The 25,694-nt window shown below is 45.7% G+C and overlaps 1 protein-coding gene across 2 annotated transcripts in view; it reads left to right on the top strand.

Moving 5' to 3' along the window:
• Nucleotides 1-25,649, top strand: part of LOC116942388 (uncharacterized) — a 41,509-nt gene extending 15,860 nt beyond the window's left edge. For both annotated transcript variants that reach the window (XM_032954236.2, XM_032954237.2), the window contains exons 2-7: nt 2,755-3,566; nt 12,538-12,675; nt 14,872-15,014; nt 15,647-15,808; nt 16,627-16,735; nt 17,413-25,649. In XM_032954236.2, coding sequence (XP_032810127.1) covers nt 2,755-3,566; nt 12,538-12,675; nt 14,872-15,014; nt 15,647-15,808; nt 16,627-16,735; nt 17,413-18,183 — 2,135 coding nt within the window. In that variant the 3' untranslated portion in view covers nt 18,184-25,649. The remainder of the gene's footprint in view (nt 1-2,754; nt 3,567-12,537; nt 12,676-14,871; nt 15,015-15,646; nt 15,809-16,626; nt 16,736-17,412) is intronic.
• The last annotated feature ends 45 nt before the right edge of the window (nt 25,650-25,694 follow it).

The raw sequence follows: 25,694 nt of genomic DNA, 5'->3' as shown, positions 1-25,694 counted from the left end.
TGACCGCAATGTAATTACAGGGCATTTGATTACTTCTTGTTCACATTTGTTATGTTTTCCTGGTTCATTTGTAATCCATAAGTTTGCTTGTGTGACTTTCAGAAATTTTTTTCAGGTAAACCAATGCTCCTCATCTATTAACTGCTTCTAACTTTCTTTTTAAACACTTTTTAAACACTTTTTAGTTACGTTTAAATGCATTAACACTTTGTCTGAACATTGGGGGAGGGTCACGATAACCATTTCAGAGATAATGTTAGATAAATTGAATGCTTATAAAATTGTATTGCCATGACGAACTTGTAAACTGTAGACAACTGCACAAATGTATAAATGGGTTGACCAAAACTCTGCAAAAAAAAACCACCTCATCACGAATTACATCCACTCCTTGACCTATTACGATGATGTTTCATGCCATAGCTGATGATGATGATCGTTGACTTGGGCTCAAGCTGGTCTTACCCTAGATTCCCTTTCCTGGGGAGGCGTTGGGACCCGGGGAGTGAAACCAGGCAAGGCATGCTTTGCATCTGGCCCAGGGTTGCGTGGCCTCAACTGCGCTTATATTTTAAAATTAATAGATCAATTATTAATGACATCACTCAATGTTCCACCTCCCTGGTGGTGCCATTGCATGAGACATCTTGTTTGAATTTGCATTGTAATTTTTCTACGTAAATGCAGTTAACCTTATTCTCCTGGAAACGGATATACTTCACCTGGGTTCCTTGTTCACATCCCCATGCCTTCCCTGGTGCAAAGAATCTAGGTAGGCCCAAATCACTCATCACGAGCAATAATCTAAGATGACAGCGATGTCTCCTCGTTGTTGTTGTTGACAGATCCGTGTGTACTGCATTCTGTCTTGGTGTAATTCCAATATTGCACCTCTCCATACCTTTGGAACATTTTCCATTATTTGCACGCTCTCTGTTTTCTTCTTCACCTCTCCACGTCCGTTTTTGTGATCAATGTCATGCAGTCATATTTTTTTGATAATGACTGAGCACAAGGGAATTTTGGAAAGCGTTAAAGAATTCACGCTCGCGCGTGCTTTTTCTTGTTTTTACCTTGCATTTTCTGTAATTTAACATAAGCAACTTTTTAACATTACATTGCCTGTAAGACATTCCAGAAATAATGCAATACCATTTGAATTTCTATAGTGTCTATAAATGCAACCACGTTTCAAGATTCTGCATGGAAACGGTTGGCATATTTATTTTATCGAGACATTTCGGTTGTATGCAGAGAAGAGAAAAACGAGGGTCTCAAGTCTTGATTTGAACAGGGGGAAGGGAATTGGCAGTACGGATGGCTGAGGAAAGGTTGTTACAGATCACTGTGGTGAGAAGAGTTAGAGACCTATCACCAAGTGACAGTTGACCGGGGGCTTCAGTGGCAAGTGTTGGTTGCTGGAGTGGAATGTGTGTTTTCAGGGGATGGAGTAAGATGAGAGGGGGTAAAAAGGGTAGGTAAGGTGCCAGTCTGGGAAGGATCTTGAGGACGGCAAGTGTGATCTTGAAATTAATCCAGGATTGTATTGGGGTATTATGCCGATGTTAGGCCTGTTTACGGGTGCAAGTTAGGACTCTGGCAGTGGCATTTTGAATCGTCTTGAGTTTTGAGATAAGGCATTGGGGAGGCCAAATAGGAGAGATGATAATCAAGTCACGATGTGATAAAAGGCATGGATAAGGGTCTGCGCAGTAGCTGTGGAAAGGAAATGGCAGATGCGGAAGATGTTACGCAAATGCAGGTATCAGCTCCTGTAGGGTTGATGTGTCAGGAAATAATGATAGCTCGTCACCAAAGAAACTGAAGGTGGTTGCACACTCTCCAGTGGTGAGGGACACAATTTGAGGTGCACACTCAAGCGAAAGTGTGTATTGAGAGTTGTCTTTGCCGATGTGTAGTGCTTCACGTATGGAAGGAAAAACATTGCTTGGAGGATGGAACTAACCCAATATGACACCTCTCCTCCAGGCATAATGCAAGCGAAAATGGTGAGGTTTGGTTCATGGTCATTCGTGATGCAGAGCTGGGTGTCATTGGCACGGAAATAATGATCGAAATAAACACTGGAGATGATTTTTCCAAGAAGGAGGGGAGATTGAGAAGAATATAGGGGCCAATGATTGAAGATTGTAGGACAACATAACTCGGGGGTTTCTGATGGGAAGACCGTTCTTCTATGCAAATAGAGGGATTTGAGAGGTAAGATCAGAATCGGCAGGTAATATTTTGTAGAATCTTTACGCACCACTTTTATTCGTAACCGGTCACTGTATTATTAAGACATGGGATAGATAGTACTGTTATTATACACATCGACTGAATTGTAATCGACTGCCGTTTTGTGCTCGATTACTCTCTAAAATGGCCGCTGCGTCCACATCCTCCATCCTGAAGGCAGGAAACCCCGTACAATATACACCTAGCGTAATGTTGCTGACGACGTCCCTAAACCCTGCCCATCACCTCCTGTCTCACGGTTCACGTGGGCACAGAGGTGAGACTGGTTTCCGATTGTTTTTTTGATATCCAACTGAGTCTTTGAACCGAGAATCTGTAGAGTAATGGATTACTTAATTGGATAACCCAGCTTGTGGTGTTTTTTGAATGCGAAAGTTGTCTATTTCACATCATTATTTGTCTGCGCTGTATGAAATGTTGGAATTTTTCGGGAAATATATTGTTTTTTTCCATTGATTGCACAGGTACCTGAGCGGTGTACGCTTTTTGTTGCAGGAGAATTGAGGGGGGAGAAGAAGCCCAGCCCCATGCTGGAGGAGCATCACCACCACCACCACAAGAAGGCCAAGAAAAAAAAGAAAAAGAAGCACCGTGATGGTCAAGAAGATGAGGAGGAGCGTCGCAAACACAAGCGGCCCAAGCGCTACCACCGCGGCGTGCAGACCATGTGCTCGGGCCTAGAGTTCCGGGAAGCGCTGATCAACAACAGCAACAACAACAGCAGCAGCAGCATTGTTCCCCAGATCCCAGAAGCCGATGTGCGCACGCTCCCAGATCGGCAAGGACCCCAACCCACGGTGCCCGTAAAAGAGGAGCCGAAGGGCGTGCCAGGCCAATGCTCGACGCCGGTGAAGAAAGAGAACTGTCCCAACGAGGGCAAGCCTGCCCGAGCGGGCGAGCTCCTCAACAGCTTCCCACCATTCTGCACCAACAGGGACCAGCTGATCCGCAAGCAGCAGCAGCAGCAGCACCGTGTACCGGACACGTCGCCCGAGTTTGCGCGCTTCGTGTACAGCGAGTCGCAGCCCAATGGTGGCGCGAGCGTGCTGCACGCGTACTGGCACGAGCTGGAGCGGCTGTCGCCAGCGGCGCTGGAGAGGTTTGCGCGCGAGTTTACCTCGTTGGCGTTCAAGGAGGAGAAGCAGGGCTGCGCGCGCTACGCCATCGCCATCGTGCACGGCGCCGCGGCGTACCTGCCCGACTTCCTCGACTACTTTGCCTTCAGCTTCCCGAGCACTTCCGTCAAGGTGGAGGTGCTAGGCAAGAAGGACATTGAGACGACCACCATGGAGAGCTTCAGCACGCAGGTGGGTGTGTGGGACGTTTTATATTTGTTATTACAGCACTCCCTAGTTGTAACGCCGTGACTTACACCGTGCATTCAGATGTACCGTAGTTCTTCCTCCCCCCTACATTCTACATTGGATGTGCCCAGCGTGGAACCTTCCCCTCTTCCCTTCCCCCTCCCACTGTAGTCTGCTTTGTCTTTCTCGACTCTTTAGTGGCATCCTTAGTGTTATGATTATCTAAAGACTGCGAGGTTTACAGGCACAGAATTGGTTATATTGGATGGTTTTTGTTTATGGTTAATGGCGAAAGTTAAAAAGAGAAGTCTCGTACTGTGAAGGAAAAACTAATCATTATTGAAAGAGTAAAAAGTGGGGTTTCAAAAGCCCAAGTTAAAAGGGAGTTCATTATCTCGGAGGGTACGATATGCGGATGGACAGCAGAAGGACGTTCGTTCTTTGACAAGTTGGATGAAACTCCAGGACTTGACAGGAAGACAACCTAGGCTCTGCAGGAACGAGATGGTGGATGACAACTACGCACATGGTTTGTTCAGATGCGTTCTGTACATACTTTATTTGGTAATACGACCTTGTCCTCGGCTATACTGTGGGGGGAGGTCTTATAACGCGAGTCTCCACTTCCACCCCCCCCCCCCCGAAACCCACGTAACCGGGGATCCACAGTACGAGGAACGAGCTTGGCGCTGTCGTGTACGCCTGTGGTCTGGCACTTTGGATGGTGAAGGTTTGCTGGTATCTCCTATTGAAAAGCTCCCATTGCTGCTGGGCTGTATTATATTTTTTTAATGAAATTAGTGGCGAAAATATGAAAGTTTTTTTTATGTTGGCCAATGATTGTTATGAGTGGATGATAATCCTCCAGCATGACTATGACTTGTCACCGAAGAGTTAAGTGTGACCGACTGATGAGATAAATTGAAATGGTATGAATTAAGACCAGACCGAGATAATTTAGGGAGCATTATTAGAGACTGTAGTGCACTGCGGAAGATCAAAAATGGTAATTGGATATATATGCTATTGAAATAGTCTGTGCCTCGAGTTTTCTGGCTGGCTGCTAGCTGGGCTCTTCTCCACCCCAACAATAACTCTATTGTTAGTGGCTGTGGGCTGTTGCCACCAAAACTAGCTGGGTAACAGACTAGAAACGGGGTTTTCTGAATAACAAACATTGAATTGAATTGGAACGGCTAAATAAGTTCAAAAGGCCTAATAGATAACAATATCGAAGAAGCTGGAGTAACGAATACAGACGCCTGGCTTGGTTAATTTAAAAGTGCTTGAACTTTTCAATTTGTGCTCCTATTAATGTCATTCTTTTACCAGAATATTCTGTATATCCTAGAGAATATAAATCACCCCCGATACACGTGTATATTTGCATTTTATTCTATTAATAGCATATTACTTTGAGTGCTCCGAGTATAGGAGGATTGTGAGGAGTGTGAAAAAGACAGCTGTCTCTTATTTTCCATTGCAGAGCAAAGGTTCTCTCCTGGTGTATGTAAATAAATAAGGTCACTAAATTTTATTCACATTTATTCATCCGACGGCCACTGCTCCACTCCAATTATTTCCCTTTGAGCCTTTTCTCACAACAGCACCTCCAAATCTACAAATATTTCTCTTGTTTTTCAATTTCTTGGCTTGTGTCCAGAGCTCCGTTTGGCTCCCGCACTTTAGTGTAAATTAGCGGTGTTGGTGTTTGGAGGTTCTAGCTTGTGGCGAGGGTAGGCTCTTCCCAAGATGGTTGTGGATTTCTCTGCAGCACACCAGCCATACTAGAAATGGGCAAGGTGAGCTTGTGGTATATGCTCATCGATTAAGGTATGGCCTCGACCATGTAGTTCTTTGCAACAAAGTTTGGGGTCGAGCTCAAGATGACTGACTCGCACTCGTCGTGCTATTCCTGTTTTAGCCACACCAGTACCTTCACGGTGAATTGGAGTTCTTCCTCAGGTATAGCATTGCTGTTGTCAAACAAGTGACCCCAAATCTCGATGTGTTGGTGGAGGCTATCGTCGAGAAAATGGATAGGGACAAGAAGCCTTCCCCTTTCAAAAGTTTCAAGCCTTCGGCGTCGGCAGAATCACCCCACGACCAGTCAATACCACGAGTGGGCCAAGCCAGTTAAAGGCTTCCGGGTGCCCAAAACGTTGGATTGCCGTTGCTCGGTCCCAGAGGATCAGCGGGAAAAGCTCCGATTGCCACTTGTGGACTTGCCTACGGCTTGGCGTATTATCCCTCGCCAATGGACCGTAGCTGAAGATCCGTCACTGGTTTTGCCTTATCCCTTCGACAGGACTGCTAATCGGGAGGCGAGAAAGACCTTTGCGGCAAAGCCTCTGTCCTTGCAGACCAGTGCCTGCGTGGACGATGTGGGAAAGCTGGGTCACAATGCTCTGGGTAAATTCGATTACAAGGCACATGACCGCACAGCTCTGCAGACAGCTTATGAATATTTATGCTTTTTGGTGGCCTTTGTCACAGACACGAGCCTCGACTTCTTCGTGGCTATGAGGGCCCTTTTTGACAGCAAAAGCCTTGCACCCCGGAAACAATAACGTCATTAACCCAGTTTGCCTTTTGAGGTGCGTTTTTGAAGTTTTTGAGCAGGAGCAGAAGGACGAGAGATTTTTCTCAATGGCCCTTTTTGGTCTCATCGTAAGGGCCAGGTTATCTCCAAAAAACAGCTTTCTCTTCTCGGTAATGTAGACCGACTTCCCTCAGTCTCGTCCCTTCACCTGATGAAGGCCGCTTGTGTTGTGGCCGAAACGTCATGAGAATATTATTGTGTTATTTTATTTTATCAATTTATTATTTTATTCTCATTCTACGTGACTTTACCGAAAGAACCAAAGAAGGTTCCCTCAGGGAGTGGAGGTTTTTCTTTTTAGGTATCAATACAAGGGATGAGGAAAGTCTACGAGAGGTGACGGGCACCCACCCATTTTTCCACCTGCAAAGCAGTGCGAGGAGGTTGGGCACCAGGGTCACAGCAGTTCCCGTGCCAGCCCGGTTGGCGAGTCGATTGCCCCACTTCATCAGGTGTTTTGAGGGTAATGAGCCAGAATCATAGGGCCTCATACAGAGTGGCACACGTATACATGCCAGAATTTGTGGGCCAGGACCCCGACGGTTTGTGGGTAGACTCTCAAGCTTCTCAAGATCCTTTAGCGATGCAATGGCAAGACCAGCAGATGTAAATGCTATTCTGCGAGTTCCCTGGAATGAAAGGCACTAGGGTTTCTACGCCAGTTCTTTACGGTCACCAAGGATACGGTGACCATAATTAGCACCTCCGATTAGCACGGTTGGCTACGCGTGGTGCGAAAAAAGTTATATGTATATATACCTACATATCGAGGATTTACCAGACCATGTTTGATCTGCAAGGGCTGAAGAAGCACATTTGCTCCCGTGAATTAAAAATTGAGTCACTGGCATCCATGGCCAAGGTATTGCATTTGGGTCACCTACATTGGCCTCAAGGATACATTCTTGCACTTCCCAATTGTGCTGTGGCACCTTTGCTGCCTGCTGTTTTGCGTGATTGGCTAGCACTGAAAGTTTACTCTTTCCTTTTGGCCTCCCTTATCTCCTTGCGTCTTTTTCAAGTGCTCATGGTGTGATCATGTCCCCTGGGTGATCCGCGCAACATCTGAGCAATATTTGGAAGTCATTTTGATACAGGCAGACACAAAAGGAGCATTGCATCAGTTGGTGGGGATCCTGGTGGACGTGCGTCTCTACGCCGGTTTGTACTCGCCCATGCTCAACGTCTTAACACATTTGGGGCAGTGCTCACACAGTTGTGGTTTGGACATCCACGACTAGAGGTAAAATCGTCTACATGCATTTCGAGGCTACCAAGCTGGCTGGCTGGCAGCAGCAGGTTAGCAAAGGATTTTCTCGTTGCCCTCGGTCACATGGCCTCTGTAGAAGTTGCGGTGGCCCTTCGGTGGTATCTCTTAGGCAGTACAATCCAGTTCCAGTCAGTGGCCGCATGGGTCGGTTCGTGATTCTTTCGTCCCAATGCTTCAAGGGACCTCCGTTTGTGGACCCAGGCAGCCAATTTGTCAGTGGGGAAACCTGGGGTTCTTTAAGGAAGACCTGATAGTCAAAGTCGATGCCAGCCTGCTCGGCTGGGGGGCAATGTTCTGGCAGGGTAGCAGTTCAGGGTTTGCCGGTTGCCAAAGAATCGCAGCTCCAGCATCAACGCAATGGAATTGCGGCTCGAGCCATTTGGCTCTGGCTCAGTTGGTGGATGTCGTCGCAGGCAAAGACGTGGCCCTTTATTGTGACCAACACCACCTCTAATAGTGATGGTGAACATTCTTCGTCTAAACATGCCTAGATGATGGGAACGCCCTCTACGCAGGGCTACCACTTGGATTGGTGTAGAGGCTCCAGAACGCAGCTGCCTGGATGATCCGGCGGATTATCCGTTTTAAACACATTACACCTACTCTCCACAGCTTGTACTGGCTACCGGTTCGCGTCCGCATCCAATTCAAGGTTTCTCTTCTAACCTACAAAGCACTGCATGGCTTGGCCCCCATCTACCTGCAAAGCCGTATCTCCCTCCAATCCTCGGGCACATACACACTCCGTTCCACTGGAATGGCAAGACTTGCCTAGCTCGGGATTGTTCACTCGGCACTGGGGGGATCGATTCTTCTCGAGTGCAGTCCAAAAAACGTGGAACACCGCGCTGCCTTGCAAGTGGACATCCGAAATGCACCGAGTGCCTCTCAATTCCGTGGTCTGTACAAGACGCACCTAACTCAGACTTGCTTTCCCACAAAATCGAAAATGTTACATAAAAACTGTCTCTTTACTCTTCAATTCTTTTATTTATGAATTACCTTTCTTATGTTGTTCATTGCGCACTGTTGCGCTTTATTTTGCGTGCGGTTGCAATTGATATCATGGGACCTTTTTTGCCAGTATCAATGTATGAAAAAAAAGAATAGGTTGCAATTTACTTTGCTCGGTTATTGTCAGCCGCTGAGGGCTTGGCGAATTTCTTTTCTCATTCCAGTTTTTTTGTAAGCCCCCTGTAAACCGTTCCATTGTAACTTGCAGCGATGCCTACTTTGAGGGCGATGTATGACACGTAAAATAAAAATGGATTGATTGATTGGTGGCTTGGTTTCTGGCTGGCAATGCACTGTAATCAACGAGGAGATCTGGGCGATTTTGAGGTTTGCATAAAATTTTGGTCAAGTCCTTGCCAGGGTTCATCGCACCATCAACAGATTGGTTCGCACCACCAGGAAATGCCAAGGTGTGCCCCGCTTTGTCCCCGTTCTGGCAAGCCGGTGCACTGACAGCCGCAAACTCGGACATGCTGCAAGTTGGACTATGTGTTCTGCCCCCCCCCCACCACCTTTTTCCCATTATTCCAAAGGATCTTGAGAACGTGGCCAGGGAGAATGCTCGGGTTATCTTGATTGCCTCCCAACTGGTTGTCCTGACCCCTGGCCAGCACCTACCTGTGGCTGCTCTAATTGCAGCCTAACCTGTTGTCCCGGTGGTGTATTTGGTGCCAAGGCATACAGACACTCGGGGCGCAATGTGCATTGCTGTTGAGCGGTGGTAGTTCAATGACTTAGGTTTTTGATATCGTGGTCCAAGATTTACTTCTGAGGTCTTGCCGGACCTCCGTCTAGCTGTTTTTATCACTCCGAGTGACATTTTGGTCATTGGTGTGCTGGCTTTCGCTAGTTTTCTTGTGAACAATTAAGTTTGGTTAGGTTGCAACCCAAAAACATAAACGGCTGTTATAGATACGTACCTTTCTACCTTGGTCTTGGCCCATCATTTACAACCAGTGCAGCATGTCCACCTCATGATTCTTGTTGCCAGTTAACTTGTTGCACGTCAGGAGGCTGAGATGTGGCAGATGTGAGAGCTTTATTTAAAGAGAAAGTAGACTATCACAGTCGGGCACGGCATCATAGCACCATTAGGGGTATTGCTGAATTGACTTACTGAAACAGTGATGTTAATTGTAACTCGAAAGGCTGTTTTCTTATTCATGAAGATAAACTTGTGTTGGACAGCCCTGGATACTCAGCTTAAAATTCTGTATCCATATACAGCCCTTTTGTCAATCCACTGCTGGATGAAGGCCTTCCCGTGCCGTGCGGGTCTGAGTTATTTTGTTATGCTTCACGCTACTCCAGGATTGTCAAGTAGAACCGTAGCGTATAGAAGTATATAGTATAGTACGGCAATGGACTTTGGCACACGACCTTCTGCTGCTTAATAAAGCGCGCCACGAACCCTATGGCAACCGGTCTGTCCATAGTGGTCACCCATCCCTGGCACTGTGCAGACGCCTGTCGTGCACTTGGCTGTTGAGATCCATCTTTAAAAAAAATACTTGCTCAGTCTACAGTATTTCAGCATTCATGTTGTCTATTGGAGCAGAGCATTTACAGCAGACATTTTGAAAAAACATTAAAAGTAAAATGCCTGGTGCAACTGCCCGTAATTGTTCCGAACGATTGTGCAGCGTGCGGATCCACGTGGGTGCCGCCGCACACCTGCCTTGCCATTCCCCCGTGGAATTGCGTAATGCCATGCATGTCGCCGAAACTGGCGTAGTTTGTCATTGTATAATAGTCTTCCGTTAATTTGATTATGTTTTAATTAACTACCTTCACCACGTGCCCAGATCTACATAAACTAGCAACCGTTAAGCACGCGCCATCAGCTGTGTGTGTGCATTCATTGGTAATAATGTGGCAGTGTGGAAAAACAAACCTATTAGGTCACTGTACCAGGAGTACATTTGTTTCTTCATGCTCTGCACACCAAAACTGCATTCAGAAAGCAACCTTTTTATGGCCATCGTTGAGGATGCATGGAGTCTGCAGACTTTGACCGTGGCTTCTGTTCTGCACCACTTTTTTTCCCAGCCATTTTCACAGACCTTGTGCAAATGTGCGTTTGGCTTAAGCGACAGATGCTCTATCGTAGGCCACGCGTAATAATGCTTTCCAGTTTTTCCCTGACGTTCAAGAGGCCAATGAACAAATGCAGCAACACCCGCTTTTTAAGGAGCTTTCCTGCAAGGAGACCGTGTATCCCGTGACGACCGCTGATTTTGCAAACAGAACGGTTTTTCACAATTGTGTCAAGCCGTGTAGAAGGAGAACCCATGCTAATGAGGGCCACTTGATGCGTGAATGGCTGTAGGTTTATCCTGTACGACCCAATTATCTGCGTGCTCGTTTAGGGGTGAAGCGTGGCAACTATACGCGAGCACTCTCCTGGGCTACAGTAAAACCGCCTTGTGTAATTTCCTCTTTGGTCTTTGAGTAATGTATGCTACAAACACAAACCGGTGTTGTCAAAACAAACGCATTACCTAACTTTGAGCCGTAACACCTTTCTAGGGAGCATTGTGTGTTTATTTTCTACTAATAAAATAAATGGCTATCGCTTTGGGTGCACGGAATGTGCCTGTAATTGGCGAATCCTTTGCACAGTCGTAACTCCTTTTTGGTTAGGCGTCTTCGGCTAACCTGCCTAATAACAATGTGGGATTTAACATCCTTAACCACTGTCCGTCGGGTGAAGAGGTTAAGGGCATCTTGGCTCGGTGCCTCGAGCGCCGGCTGCTCCTCCGCTAAGCCTGGCTGTGACGCGCTAATCCTGGCGACTGTATGTGGCGTGCAGCATGCTGAGCAGCCAGGCTACAGGCACCTGCTGTTTACCGCACACCAACCAGGGCCGCCCTTGCCATTTCGTGCGAAGCGGCTCATTTACTTTGCATGCCCACCCATAAGCCGTGCGGAAGGGGGGGGGGGGGGGGTGGTCTTTGTCTCCCAATGTTGAATTATTAAATGTTACGTGAAGGCCTATCCGCACAAAAACAGTGGGCAGCCTGTGTCCTTGTAGTGGCATTTACATGTTGGTATGCATTTGAGCAAGGGCACTTTCATCTTTAGCAGATATTGCAGCAGCTGTCTTGTCCTCTGATCAGCTGTAACTTTGAAGGAATGCATAACGTGATTGCGATACATTTTTTGGTCAAATCGTGCAATGTTAGGGGATGTATCGGCAATGATTGTTGAATGAAATGTTGCGATTTGAATGAAGGGCTCGTAAAATGTCACCTGACTTTCCAGAAGGCATTGACTTTAGTTTGACTGCCAAGAACTGCTGCTAAGTGCCAAAATAGAAAGCAAGCATGCAATTTACTAGGTCATTCGCATATAACCCACATTTATACTTGGAATAGTTTCTTAGATGAAACCGATGTCATTGTTGTTATAATTAGACATTGAATTGAGCAAGAAATATTGAGTGAATTAACTGCGCAAGAGGAACACTGGTCAGATAGTCAATAGTTCACCTGCATGGTGTTACGTTAGCAGGGAGGATGTGGCGGTTAACACACGGGAGCTTAACACGTGTGCAATGCAATGCCGGCATGCTTTGATGAGATAGGTGGGTTGGAGTGATGCAGACGGTAGGTAGGCCAGGTTTAAGGGGGCAACGACCAGCGCATCTGTGGTCAGATATTGGCATCGTACTGAAAGCCCCTTCCAAGCCAAGCAGTGACGATTCCCAAATTAGTTCGAAATAGAATTTGCTTTGCGGCATATGCACTGTGACTGTTTTATTTACCTCCGTCGTGTTTTCCCGTGCGTGAAGTATCGAGCACTTATTTATTTCTATTTGTTTTCATTCACGGGGGGGAAAAAAAAAACCATGTCTCCGCAGTTGCAATTTTCTGGAAGGTGGATTTTGTTTGTAATTCTCCGCGCCAAGCACTTGAGGCACCTGCTTCACTCCCCGTAAGCCCCCACCGCTGCCCCCCCTCTCACTTCACCATTCGTTGACTTCCGCTCCCATGGCTTTAACTCCTGGTTGTGGCACGGAACTTGCGTGGGCCGCGCATTTCCTTACTGTCGTGTGTGTGTGTGTGTGCTCGCGCGCGCGCGTGCAGGTGCAGCGGACGTACTGCAACGGCACGTACCGTGCCGGCGCCATGAGGCAGATCAGCCTGGTGGGCGTGGTGGACGAGGAGGTGGGCGACTACTTCCCCGAGTTCCTCGACATGCTGGAAGAGTCGCCCTTCCTCAAGGTGACTGAAGGGCCGAAGTCCGTAGTGCTGAACAGGACCCTCGTGTTTGCCATTCCATTTGTGCAAGGGGGGGGGGGGGTGTCTTCAAAATTTGTGTGAGTCGCTACTCTGTGTGCGTAGATCTAAAATGAAACGGTTTTTTTTCATGACACGTGCTTCAATATCTTTGCGTGTGAATCTTGTGTGAGGATTAATTATTTACAATTTATGCGAAGTTTATCCTAATTGCGTCGTAATTTTATTCAGGATTTTTGGCATAACCTAATACCGTACAAAAGAAGATTAAAATATGATGATATAAAACATCCAGGGTGCTGTAAAAATGATGAGAGAACATTTCTTGAATGGAATTGCGACCCCAATTCATGGATTGTTCGTCAAAACACTGCACTGAGGAGGGTGGGGTCATTACATGTCTACTTACAACAGAGCTATCTAGCCTGGTGTCTAACTTGGAAGGAATAATAAAATAACTGTGGTTCTGCTCTTTACGAACTTAAAAACCTTTACAGCACCACCTCTCCCACCTAAATCCACTTAATATTTTAACCATGCTGGCACCTGCCATTTATGCATTCATTGACTCATCCATTCTCCGTCAATTTTGTTCATTACGTTTGGCTAAAGGGCACAGGTGCCACCCGGAATTAAAATTTACATTTTGTTGTGGCAGGAGTGTAATACAGCATGCCAATTCTGTTGGGTGATGCAGTGCATAGTCATGGTGTGTTTAATTAAAATGATTTGATGGTAAAAATCGAAGGTTTATTTGCTGAAAGGTAGCATTGTTATTGCTATTATTTTTGACGGCTTGGCCTTTTCCTGACATTTTGGTGGTTCGGATAAGCACTGCGAAATGCCAAGTTTGTACACATTGCCTGTTTAAGTTCAGGCTTTTTGTGTGGAGAAGGATGCCGACCTTATTCAGCTCTGTTTGTCGTTGCATCTCTTGAGTGTTTTTCGAACAATGCAGCAGAGAGAAATGTCTCTATAAGAGAACAACATTGCTTTCAACACTAATGTTCATGGTTTTGTACGTTTTGTACGTGGATGAGAGGGGCGGGGGTGTTATTTGGCCAGACTTTACCATCCCGGTCAGTGCAGGTTGAGAAGAGTGTGGAGCGAAGTACACAGTTACAGCAATCGATGTTGCTGCTATGTTATTTGCTGCACACGAGTCCCGCAGAGTGCTCTCACAACCTGTTATGCATGTTACTTGCCCATCCAAAGAAGTGTCCAGACTCAAGCTTGCTTCGTAGCTTTCAAGATCCGATGAGAGATTTGGTCATAACACAGTCGGTTTTGAACAGTTTGTTTTTGCGTCCGTATCAGTGCCCGCAGAGGTATAGATAATCCAGTCGGGTTACAGGCATCTTCCTGCAGTGGTAGCCGCTGTGCACAGAAGAGATGTTCAAAAGATACACAATTTATAGACGTTGTATTGACTGGTAAAAAGTAAGTGGGCTTGGGAAGGTCTCGACACGATATTTAATTGTGACCGAACACGCCCAAAATAATACCTTCCGCTCTTAAGGGAGTGTGTGAGTGAGATGACACCGGCTCTTGTACAGGTGCTAAGTGGTTAAATTCATGGCAAGCCAAAGAGATGGTTTGGTATAGCGTCCATCCAGCAGCGGATAGGCCGTGGTCAATTATGATCCCGAGAGGGCATTGAATTCTGTGTAATGTCACATTCCAACCAGCAATGATACTCATTTTAATATAGGCCCAGTACCTAATTGTAGATTACATAGTGTTGATAATTATAAGTAAAGTTAAATCTTGTCTACATATTACAAATATGGACATGGACTCAGAAAATCACGAATCTACATTGCCCTGCTGATGTGCACTCATTTAATGTTCATGCTTGGCATCTCTTGGCATGCAACTAGATTTTCCATAGCTTCGCTCTTTTACGAGTGGTGTGAGTGCATTATAACTCCTGGGGAGTGCTTACTTAGTGGTTTCTGCACTGTGCTACGATTCTAACAACCTGGGTGCAATTTTTTATCATGCATACTAGTAGCAGTGGCAATGGGTATCCGAACCTTAACTGGAGCTTGCCCTGCCTCCGCGCCCCCTTCGTGTGTCGTGACGGCTTGAATATGTGCTCCCCACAACCGCTCGTTTTTCGAAAAGGGGCTAAACGGGAGATATCCGTATTTGTCCCTCGACCCTATGGCTCTACCACAGCTGACTCTGCCATGGGGCAGCATTTCGAGCCTGCGGTTGGAGTCTCGCATGGAGAGCGATGACGGCCCCATCCTCTGGGTGCGGCCGGGCGAGCAGATGATACCTACGGCCGACATGCCCAAGTCGCCCTGCAAGAAGCGTCGGTGAGTGTCGACTCGGCACATCCTAGCCAGCCTTTGCACTCTACATGCGCCTTGCACGCTCTTTCGTATGTACCCCCGCACGCACTTATCCTGGCACGAGAACTTCAAAATATCTAACTTTCTCCACATTCAGGCGTCCGTTACGTCACATGTGTTTTATACATGACGCACAAGGACATTGTCAATACACTGCTTAATGAGGGCCTTTCCGTGCAGTGTGGCTTGTGGCTGGTTATTTGACCGAACCTTACCATGCAGTTTGGTGAAAGTGTGGAGCAGTGAAGTGCATTTTTCTACATTGCTCCTGCTGTGCACAATGTAGCTCCTTCATCCTCATCACAACCTATGTGTGCAAAAGTGGTCACCCATCCAAGCAGTATTCAGGCCCAGCCTTGCTTGGTATCCAAGATCTGACGAACTTGAGCACATTCTGAGATATTTGGCCACAGGACCATTACGTCACACCTTGGCATCGTAGTTACACCCCTATTACATTTAATACCGCTGTCTCTTACAAGCTGCTGTAACGACCTGTTGTCTGTTTTGCACTCGTTAAAGCCCCGCGTGTCACTCCACCGGTCGTTTCACCACGTGGCTCTGTGTGTGTATGTGTTTCGGAACCCCCACTGCAGGAGCGAGGTGAAGAACCTGCACTATCTTCCGCGCCTGTCGGAGCCGCGCGAGGTCCTCTTCGAGGACCGGACGCGCGCGCACGCAGACCACATTGGCCAGGGCTTTGACCGGCAGACAACGGCGGCCGTGGGTGTGCTCAAGGCTGTGCGATTTGGAGAAAGGTGCTCTAAGCAGGCTCCTCGCAGCACCCCTAGTTCATCAGTCGTTCAGTTTTCGTGAAGAATGTGCGTGTGTCTTGTTTGGTTATGGGGAGCGGTAGTGTAACGGTTAGAACGTTGTGCTACAAACTCGACGACCCGAGTTGAATTCCCGCTCGCGGCCAACACCAGTGACAATTAGCTGAACCGGTCCTGGAACTCCCCTGGATCGACTCGGCCTCAAATGAGTACCTGGTGCGGTGTGTAAACAACGCCACTAGGGAGACAAAGGCAGCCAGGCATGGTGCTGGTCACCCACCCCCTCGTGTGCCGTGCCGGCCTTCATAGGTGCTCGCTAACAGCATTTGCTCCTACAGTCTATTAATGCAAGCAGGTTCTTGCATTTGTGATATATGCAATTAATTGCGAGTGTAAGAATTAATTATACGCTATATTGTGGATTTTATGGAAATATATATTTAGGCTAATGGAAAGAATAAGACCACGAATACAATAAATCTTACAAGACGGTACACATAGTACAAAGTAAATGTGCAGTGCAGACAAGTCAGACGTTACAAAGACAGGATAGATATGACGATACAATTGACACAGACGGTATGAGATGAACGTATGAAATGAACAGACATTGTACACAACACAGTACATACAAGACCAACCAAATAGTTCTTGAATAAAATCGTGACCCCAGAATTGTGACGGTTCATCGCCTCTCAAAAGGGTTAAATGTTGTATACCTCCTGTTCTGTAATTTCTCTGCCCGGGGTATCCTTGACTCTGCCCTCTCTCAACCGTGTGCTTTTTGCCGCGTGTCTGCGCAGGGACGACGAGGCGCGCGTCACCAAGGACGTGGTGGCATTCCACGCGGGTGACTTTGTGGAGGTGGTGCAGAGGCTGCAGCTTGACCTGCACGAGCCGCCCATGTCACAGGTACACTCAATCCCCCCCCCCACCCCCTCTCCAACGTGGCCAAGCCACTGAAGCCAGGGAAACGCGGAGGTGAGGGTGACGCACACCTCTGGTCTTCGCGCTTTGCCGGCAGGGGTTTGTAGAATCACTATTAAGTGCTCTGGCGTGTCATTCCTGTGGCTGCATTGACATCGTGTTCAACATCGCTGTAATGAAAATAGTAAAAAGATCAAATATACAGCACAAAATGTAAGCCCTGTTCGCCATAGCCACTGTCGCCTATGTGCACCAGTGTTCAGTGTAAATGTGCACCCCGTATTGATGCAGCTGGATGAAGGCCTCCCCACGCCGTGTTGCTCATGGGGGTTGTTTGACCGTACTGCATTCACCACGCTGGTGAGTGTGTGTTGGAGGAGAGGATGTGAGGGGAGAGAGCTGGGGAACCGTTCAGATATCACTCATCACGGATGTTAGCTGTGGCTGTATCGGATTCATAGTGCAGTGGACTAACCAATGCACCACCACGCCACCCCACAATGAATGGACCTCAACACCCATTTCGGACAACCTGGGACATAGCCAAGATAAGAGCTTTTTGTTTCTTACATTGCAGTTTCCTTGTAGGATATCTGCAATGGGTCATGGGACGTGATGTCACCACACCCCCCCTCCCCCCCCCCCCCCCTCAAAACCCGCAGTGCGTACAGTGGGTGGACGACGCCAAGCTGAACCTGATGCGACGCGACGGCATCCGCTATGCGCGCGTCCAGCTCTGCCACAACGACATCTACTTCATCCCTCGCAACGTGGTGCACCAGTTCCGTACCGTGTCGGCCGTGTGCAGCCTGGCGTGGCACGTGCGCCTGCGGCAGTACCACCCCGAGAGCGAGCACGCCAATGTCGGCGAATCCGCCAGCGCCGCCGCTGCCGCCAGCAACAGTAACAGCGCGGAGGTCGCCAACTCGAAGGAGGTGAAGACGGAGAGCACGGGGGAAGCGGCGGAGCCCTCGGAAAAACGCAGGCCCGGTGGCGCCGAGGGTCCGCCTGCGGAGAGCGGCCGCAAGGGGAAGGCGTCGGAGAAGACGCAGCAGCACTCCTCCTCGGGCAACACGCTGCCGGGGAATTTCGCGCCGGTGCGGAGCTGCGAATCTGGCTCCAATGGCTTCAGGCCGGACCCGACGAGCGAGCGCAAGGCGAGTGGCGAGAGGATGGAAGTGACTTCCGAGGCCGCCGCTTTGGCCACGACGAGTAAGGGCGCCAAGGGGGGGGGAGGGTCGACGGGGGGCCCGTCGGGCGGCGGCGGCGGCGGCGGCATCGGTGTTGCGTCGCGCCCCCCCGTCGAAGAACCGTCGGTGAACGTGGGCGTGAGCGTCCCCGAGATGGGCGCGGCCCTCGGCTCGCACGCCGTGCGGGAAACTCTAGCAGAGCAGCAGCCTCAGCCTTCCGTCCTGGCTGCCTGCGACGCTTGAACCCCCACCCCACCCACCTCGCTCAGCCGTCGGTGCCCGACCGCTACAATCATCACTTTATTCCCTTCTACAGTTCTGTGCACTTGGCGCTGCTGCTTGTGCAAGGTCTCCTGAAGGCCAAAATGGTTCCACCACACCTTTTGGTGAGCCAGCAGGGCTGCCTGCTTTTCGCAGTAATTTGTACATCAAAGCCTTCCACGTCCTTTTTACACACTTAATTTTCCAAAGTACGCCCCGCCGCAGTCGCTTGTGCTGGCCCACCGCCTCGTACGAAGGCAATATTATACCCTGTTAAGACACCCGTTTTTGATGCGAGGCTTAATTTGAACGACAACAAAAAAAAAGTCTCGTGTCCGGACGTGCATGAAAATCTTGTGCAGGTTCCCCAGGATAGTAAAATTACTTCTGTTTTTTTTCTTTTCTCCATTTAACAAAAAATATTCAATTTGAACAAAAAATTCAAGCTCCAGCCCTCTGAAAATGGGAAATGTAACAGTTAAGGGGAAGAGCCGACTGCACCACTGTCCAGTGTAATTGAACCACGTCAGCATCCTCCACACAAGCATCATCTTCTACCCTGCAATCGTCCTGGGTAATAATGCAACTGTTCTTTCCATCCTCCTCCGTTTACATACAGCTTACTTTCCCTCCATTGTTGTAATAATAGTACAAATCATATCTGATGTCAGTGTGCAGGTGGATGGGGCGAGGGGTGACATACCATACTCTTTGTAATATCCCTGTATATGTGGAATGAAGGAGTGCTGAAGGGGTTTTTGGAGCAAAATTGCCCTACTTGTATCCACTGTATTTATAAGTATTCTTTTGAAAAGCAGTAGGCTCGTCCTTAATATTTGATGTATCTTCTGCTTTTTTCAAGTGTATACAAAATGAGGGCATTTTAATAATCCTGTTCATCAGAAGATAAAAAGGCAATTGTAAATGGAAATTCAACACTTCATATCTGTACGTTAACTTAAGTTCCTTGGTTTGTCTTAATTTTTATTCCCACTATTAATACCGCAAGACTTTTAAGAGACCTGCTTGCTGTAGTGTTTTATTTTTGGTTCTTTTTTGTATTTAATATTTACTATGTTAAATTTAATGCTTTTATTAGTATTGCTTCTGCGTCAGTGCTTGCAAAAAAAGACGTGTGTTGCACATGAGTGGAATGACCGCACACTTAAACATTCGTGTGAGATTTTGTTGACTAAGCAGAGCCTGTTTTATTAAAGATTTTATTCAGTCAATTTTTACTTTCATTTCAAATCCACTGGTGCAAGACAGTTGAAATTTACAAGCAGTCTTGTTTTGTAGCATAGAGGATATCCGTAAACACTATGAACTTATAAATACAGTACAAAATTATTCAGTACTTCTGTGTTTTTTATTAGCCACAAGTAGAGTGACATCTTAAGGAAAGTCATAGGCCTTTTATTACTGTATTTTTTTTACTTTGAACATATTAACAGATTATTTTTAAAAAAATATTATTTAACAGCTTTGAACGATTCAGTATGTACCAATGCCTAACCTATCTGTAATGTTGGTGACAATGGTAAGAAACCAAAATCATTACTTCTGTAAGGTATTCCACCAGAATTTATCGGGAAAACTGTAGAGTAATACGTGTTTTATAATTAAAGAAAAAGCGGAAAAAAAGCCTTTAACCAAAATGTTTTCATTATTTGCTTCAATGGTAGAATGGCTTGTGTTAAACATTTTAAGTCCATATTTTGTCTACTAGCCTCTTCCCATTCAAGCCAGCGTCTAGTGCTTTCACTTCCAAACTTTCATGCGCTACGCTTTATAAAGCGTTTAAGACTTTGCTGAGTTGATCTAGGCGGAGAGTGCATTTAGCGGTCTGTCGGCTCAGGCCATTGTGCATGTAAATATTTAGTGCACAGTGGCCTAGCCTGTTTTAATTGAAGGATAAGAGAATATTGCCTGGCTACACCGCGAAACTTCGACTTCCCAGCAGCAGCGCGTGCTATCACCGAAGGAAAGAGGCTAATGTAGCGAAAAAAATATGCCTTTTATCACTCGAACCAGCACTCTCAGATTTTGTTTGACATTCTTATAATTTGTATAGGAATTACTCCAGTTTGGGATGGAGAAAAACTAAAATACCCACAACAAAAATAATCTGGGGGAAAAACCCCCGAAAGCTGGGGGAGAGGTAGAGGCATTTGTAATTGGAGTTTTTGGAAACACAGCAACATTGATGGGTGACAGGAACGCACGGCATTCTGGGAACATGCCCCCCCCCCCCCCCTCCAGAGATCTGGGAGTGCTTGCTCACTTCTGATTTTTACCGTCTTCCATTTTTGTGTATTTTTCAATCCAGAGTGCTTCTTGTTTTGCAGCGCACATTGAAGTTCTTTACGTAAAGCTGAAGAAAGAGTGAACTTAGAATACATTTTATAGGTTTGTGATTGGTCATCAAACAGCTGAAAATACTGTACTGAATTCACTTGTGGGTTGTGAATGCTCATAGCTATAGTGTAAGACCGCGTGGCATGTAATGTACTATAACTGATTTTTAGCCTCAAATCAACTTTGCGGATTTTTTTTGACCATGTACAAACCAGATTGACAGATTAAATTACAAGTCACTTTAACTGTTGCTACAATGCTGGTATTTTTCTTGTCTGTTTAACGTGAGTTCTTTAATGTTTAGCTTCTTCCGTTTTTAGTTGCTTATTTTCATTATTTTATTCAGTCATAATTAGCTCTTTTAAAAAACTAATTCGGTCCAGTCTGTCCAAATGATTGTCTGACGAGTGTGAGCTACGTAACATTATTCTTTGACTTGCCAGGTTTGCTTTTATTTGGCAAGTGTAGTAACTGCAGAATCTGGGGTAAATGTTGGGCTAGTTTTAATTAATAGTCTGGTCTGTCAGTTTGCAGTCGTGAAACTTCCCCAAACCAGTGTTCTTTCCAAATTTGTTAATATTGCATCCAAATTTGACATGTAGTCTTGTTTGGAGTCTGCAAGAATCCTACTTAAACTAAATGGTAAATTTCAAGTACCTAAAAGGGTCTTGGCAGATAATACATCAAGTAATTTTACAAACTTTGCCGTTGAATAGGGGAACAGTCTTCATTATCTCAATGTATTATATTTTTTTTATGTTTTTTAAGTATGTCCAAAAATTGAATGTTTCCTTGGTCCAATAATTTTTGGCTCAAACCACAGACGAAAATGTTTGCCTTGATGAAGTGGCCTATCGACATTACTTGTGGGGAGGGCCCTGTAAGAATGTAGAGCGGTAGAAAACAAAATAATAACGTGTGGCTTCCACATCCGCTCGCCTGTTTCATATTAACGCAGTGGACTTCATCAATGAGTAATGTGTGCGGCGGTCGTGCCCCAATGGAACCAACCGTTAGCGGGACACCAACATTACCGGTACCCTGTTGAGACAGGTCGCTCAACGGTATGCGGGCAATGCAGCAACATGTACAGCAGCTCCCCAGGGAATCCCGCGGTGTGTCGCAACCTCGTGAAGCCTTCCATTCCCCGCCAGTCTGTGGCAGTTGTCTCCAAAGCAGAACAAAGCTTCATCGTTGGGACTTAAGCATTGGCTCAAACTTTCGACTTCGGGAACTGATCTGGTGATGCTGAATTGTGCCACCTAGCCATGCGTATAATCTTGAGTTTGGGGCCTGCGTTTTCCTCCATCATTTGAGTACAGTTGCTTCTGAAAATGTTACCCATTAACCTATATGCCGGATAGCAATACTGTTTTTTTTTTCTCATTGCACACGCTAAATGCTGTTTGGTTCTCATTTTAAATGGGTCATAGTTAAAAATGAAGAGCCAGTTTGACATGTTGCGATTGTTTTGTATGAAACCAAATCAAGCAAACGAAGAGGGGACAAGTGCTCTGCAGTGTTTCAAGACGCATTGATTGTTACTTTTATGAGAAGGCACTCATCACTGAGCTTCGTTAGGGACAAAGAATGGTTACACGTTCGTTTTTACTCCATAGCGTGTAACGGAGCAGGGTAATTTTGTAGAGAAAAGGCGAAGCTGCGACCAATATTCCACGAGTAATTTCCGAGGAAATAATAAATTATTGTGGTGTCTTCCATTAGAACGTTTTCGAACCTTGAAATTAATTACCTTTTTTAAAGTATAAGGTTAGTGTATAAGATTAATTGTCACGGGAAAAGTATTGGTGAGAGAAAGCATTAATCTTGTTTGCTAACGCTCCAATTTAAGTGCAGAAATATATTTGTGCATTTTTACATGGTAGCCCTATGTAGATGCGTTTTGTATAATTTATGCTAATGTAAGTCGACTTATGCCCAAATTTCATAGAATTGTTGTTGATTACATATCTATTACTTTGATGTATTTTGGCCCAGAACTGGAATATTTAAATCCGAATCCTTAAAATCAGCGTCACATTCTGGTGTTGTGAAGAAAAATGCACCTTTGGCGGCTTTCAGTTTTGGTGCACACGGCAGGACCTTGCAACTCCCACGGTGGACTCTTTAATTGGTCTGAGCAGATACCACGGTGGATTTCGGAGTGACGGTAACTTCTGGGTCGGCCCATGACTCAAGGTCATTTAGATGGTCGGGGAATTCGAAGGTAACACTGGACAGCAAACCTGACCGTTATTAAGGTCGGGATATCCCACTGTGAAGAAAAAAACGTTAAAATAAATTTTGACAACCTCCAATTGCTTTTATGCCCTTGTCAGAGGAATCCCTAAGCAAGAACAGCTGGCGGACTTTAATTAAGACGCCGTGTTGGTTTCGGTAAAACTGAGCTATAATGAGCCATTCGCAGCCATAAAGCATGCATGTTCATTATTTAATTTCATAAATTGCTGCAAAACCAAGGACGGTTAAGGTTGGAGATGCTGACGCACATTTCAGCTGGCTTTGGTCATTTAAAGGCTTCTGCATGTTCTCTGATGGCAAACGGATGTGGGTGTGGTACTGTCATGTTCCAGAAGCTATATATAGCAGTGTCGGCTTTTATACATTGGGCCCATTCCATGTGTTGCTTTGAGACCAAAGGATGTTATTTGGGTAGTCATGAGTATAAATGTTTAGCATAGTGCCTTGTTGCTCAGGTGTCCTGATCGCGAGGGTTGAGTGATCTTTGACACAGAACATGAGGAATGGCTGGGGTGGCTGCTGTTTGAAATACAATAAAAAGCTTCATGGTATTCATACAGGGTAGCTCATTGGAGCTCAAATTTGACTTTTTAACGATATGCCGAACAATAGATGTATAAAATAACGTATGTGGCCAAGTTTTTTTTGTAGAGCAGTTGAGTTAATTGCGCCGTGTGCATTGTTAGATGGTAGATTCCGTTTTAATTTCATTTTCAGATTTAACACCAAAGTGTACTGCAGACTGTCACCCCAGCCTTCATGCAGTAACCAGTGAACTCTCCGGTCTAATGTAATGCCATTTAGACTTTAAGGCCCGAATGTGTGCTTTTGAAGTTCTCCAAATGAGCAGTTTCGTGTGCACTCCACAGCGAGAAGCGTGCACGTTTCAAAGGTGGCACAGGCACATATTCTTCCACAACCAGTGGGAATCAGTCTAAGTGGTAATTAACAGCACACTTTTGTAGCAGTATACCGATCGAGAGTGTGAGCTAAAGAATGTAACTACAGTAGTGTGTTACACGACGTTTGGCCCAATCTTTTTAAATGTTATTCGCACTCGCTTGTGATTGGTCCGACAGGCTTGCTGGCATTTTCCCGGAATCTTAGCCACTCCCTACAATATCACTTTTTTCTCAATTTTAAATTGGCGCAAGCATTGGCTTCTCATATCTTCAAGTCTTCTGGAATATTTACCTGAATGTGAGGGGTCCGACTTGTGCGGACGTCGCCCATACTTTCGGGTGTCGCTTTGACCGTGATAAATGCACACTTTGCTTAAGTTGACATTGTTAAGAGGGCAAAATGATTGATCGTCGGACGAAGAAGTCTTTGCCAAGTGGATTGAAAGCCCCCAGTTTTCATTCTTATTTGATTTGTGATTCCCTGCCCCCCCCTCCCTTTGTTCTAAAACTTAATTTGGAAGCGTTTGTTTTAACACAAAAGTCCAATAATCGGCACTTGTAAATTTTTACCGGCTTAATTCATTTTTTAACGTGTACAATTTGTTTTGCATTTGTTTTCATAATGTAAACCATATTTTCCATGGGCAAACCACCAAGGTCGAGATTGCCAAGTGTAACGAGTAATTTTTTCCCTTTTATTTAAAGTCAAACTTGTATCGGTTTATTTTTTGGACAGCTGTTTGTACACCTGCAGTGCTGTTAACACAAGTGATTTTACGGGCAAACCCACTTGTACATAGCGCAGCCAACCTCACTCACAGTAAAAGCTCGTTAATGATTTTTTTTATCAATACTATTGATTATAAACTGCATATTTATTGGGGATTTTCAGAATCTCATAAAATAAGGTTGGCAGCTGTATATTTATACAAAACTGTTTACAGCATATAAGCCGTATATGAATATATTAAAAAGTGCATGAATTCAGTTTGTAAACCTATGAAGATAATTATGAAGGGCAGGTTTCTCGTGATAAAAATGGATCTGGGGCTTAATGTATTTAAGTGCATGCTGTGTTTCCTAAAGGAATATTAGATCTTGTTACCTTAGGCTTTTAGAAATGTGGCAATTTTATTGAATGTCGGTGCAGCTGTTGTGAATTATCGGATAACAACGTTGTACACTCAAGATACAAACTTTAACATGAATCTGTGAATGGATGTAACTTTTTTAAAGTTATACTTAGACAATTCAACAAAATAGTGTCATGTCTTTTGCTAATTGCTGCCATCTGTTTCATCCGCTTTTGCAAAACCCAATGCCACATTTTAAGCTTGGATGTACAAAGCCTTTTCAATGAAATGTAAAAAAAAATACTGTTTTTTTAAAAGTTCTTTTTACATTAGTTTTTTTTGTAACAGCTGAGCTTTTGTAGTCCACTAGAATATCCTAGCGTTAGTATTACGGTGCGTAAACGTGGGAATTTTCAGGGCTAGTTCGAGGGTAAGCAGGACTCGCGTGCGCAAAACGGTCTTTGCGTGTAAATTCGCAGTCTTTCCCCCCCCCCCCTTGCTTTTCAGTTTCATTGCACCGACCTCGGGCACGCCAACAATGTTGCGCGCGATCGACTAATTGAGTGGCACTTGGCCTCCCCTCCAATCGCCGGTCTCGGAGGTTAACGTTTTTAAAACACCCGTTTTGTGTGCTGATGTAGCCCCCTAGTGGGGGGGGGTCCCCCACTTGAGGGCGAGTAGTTATCGAGTCACATTTGCTTCATTTGCTCTGCAGCTGGCTTTGTAGGCAGACCAGCCCCATCAGTGACTCATGTCTCATTCAATCTACAGCTCCACTTTGGTTTCCCCTTTGTATTGTCTTAAGTTTTTGTATCAATCTATTTTGCATAAATAAATCTTAGTTTCCAATGTACACCTGGAATTGCGTTGTATTTAAGCGCTATGAACGGCCGTTAGT

This window comes from Petromyzon marinus, chromosome 14 (genome assembly GCF_048934315.1).
Source record: "Petromyzon marinus isolate PM22_M1 ecotype Great Lakes invasive population chromosome 14, UKy_Petmar_22M1.pri1.0, whole genome shotgun sequence".
NCBI lineage: Eukaryota > Metazoa > Chordata > Hyperoartia > Petromyzontiformes > Petromyzontidae > Petromyzon > Petromyzon marinus.
The sequence above is the reverse complement of the archived record's forward strand: the minus strand, read 5'-3'. Positions and strand labels throughout refer to the sequence as shown.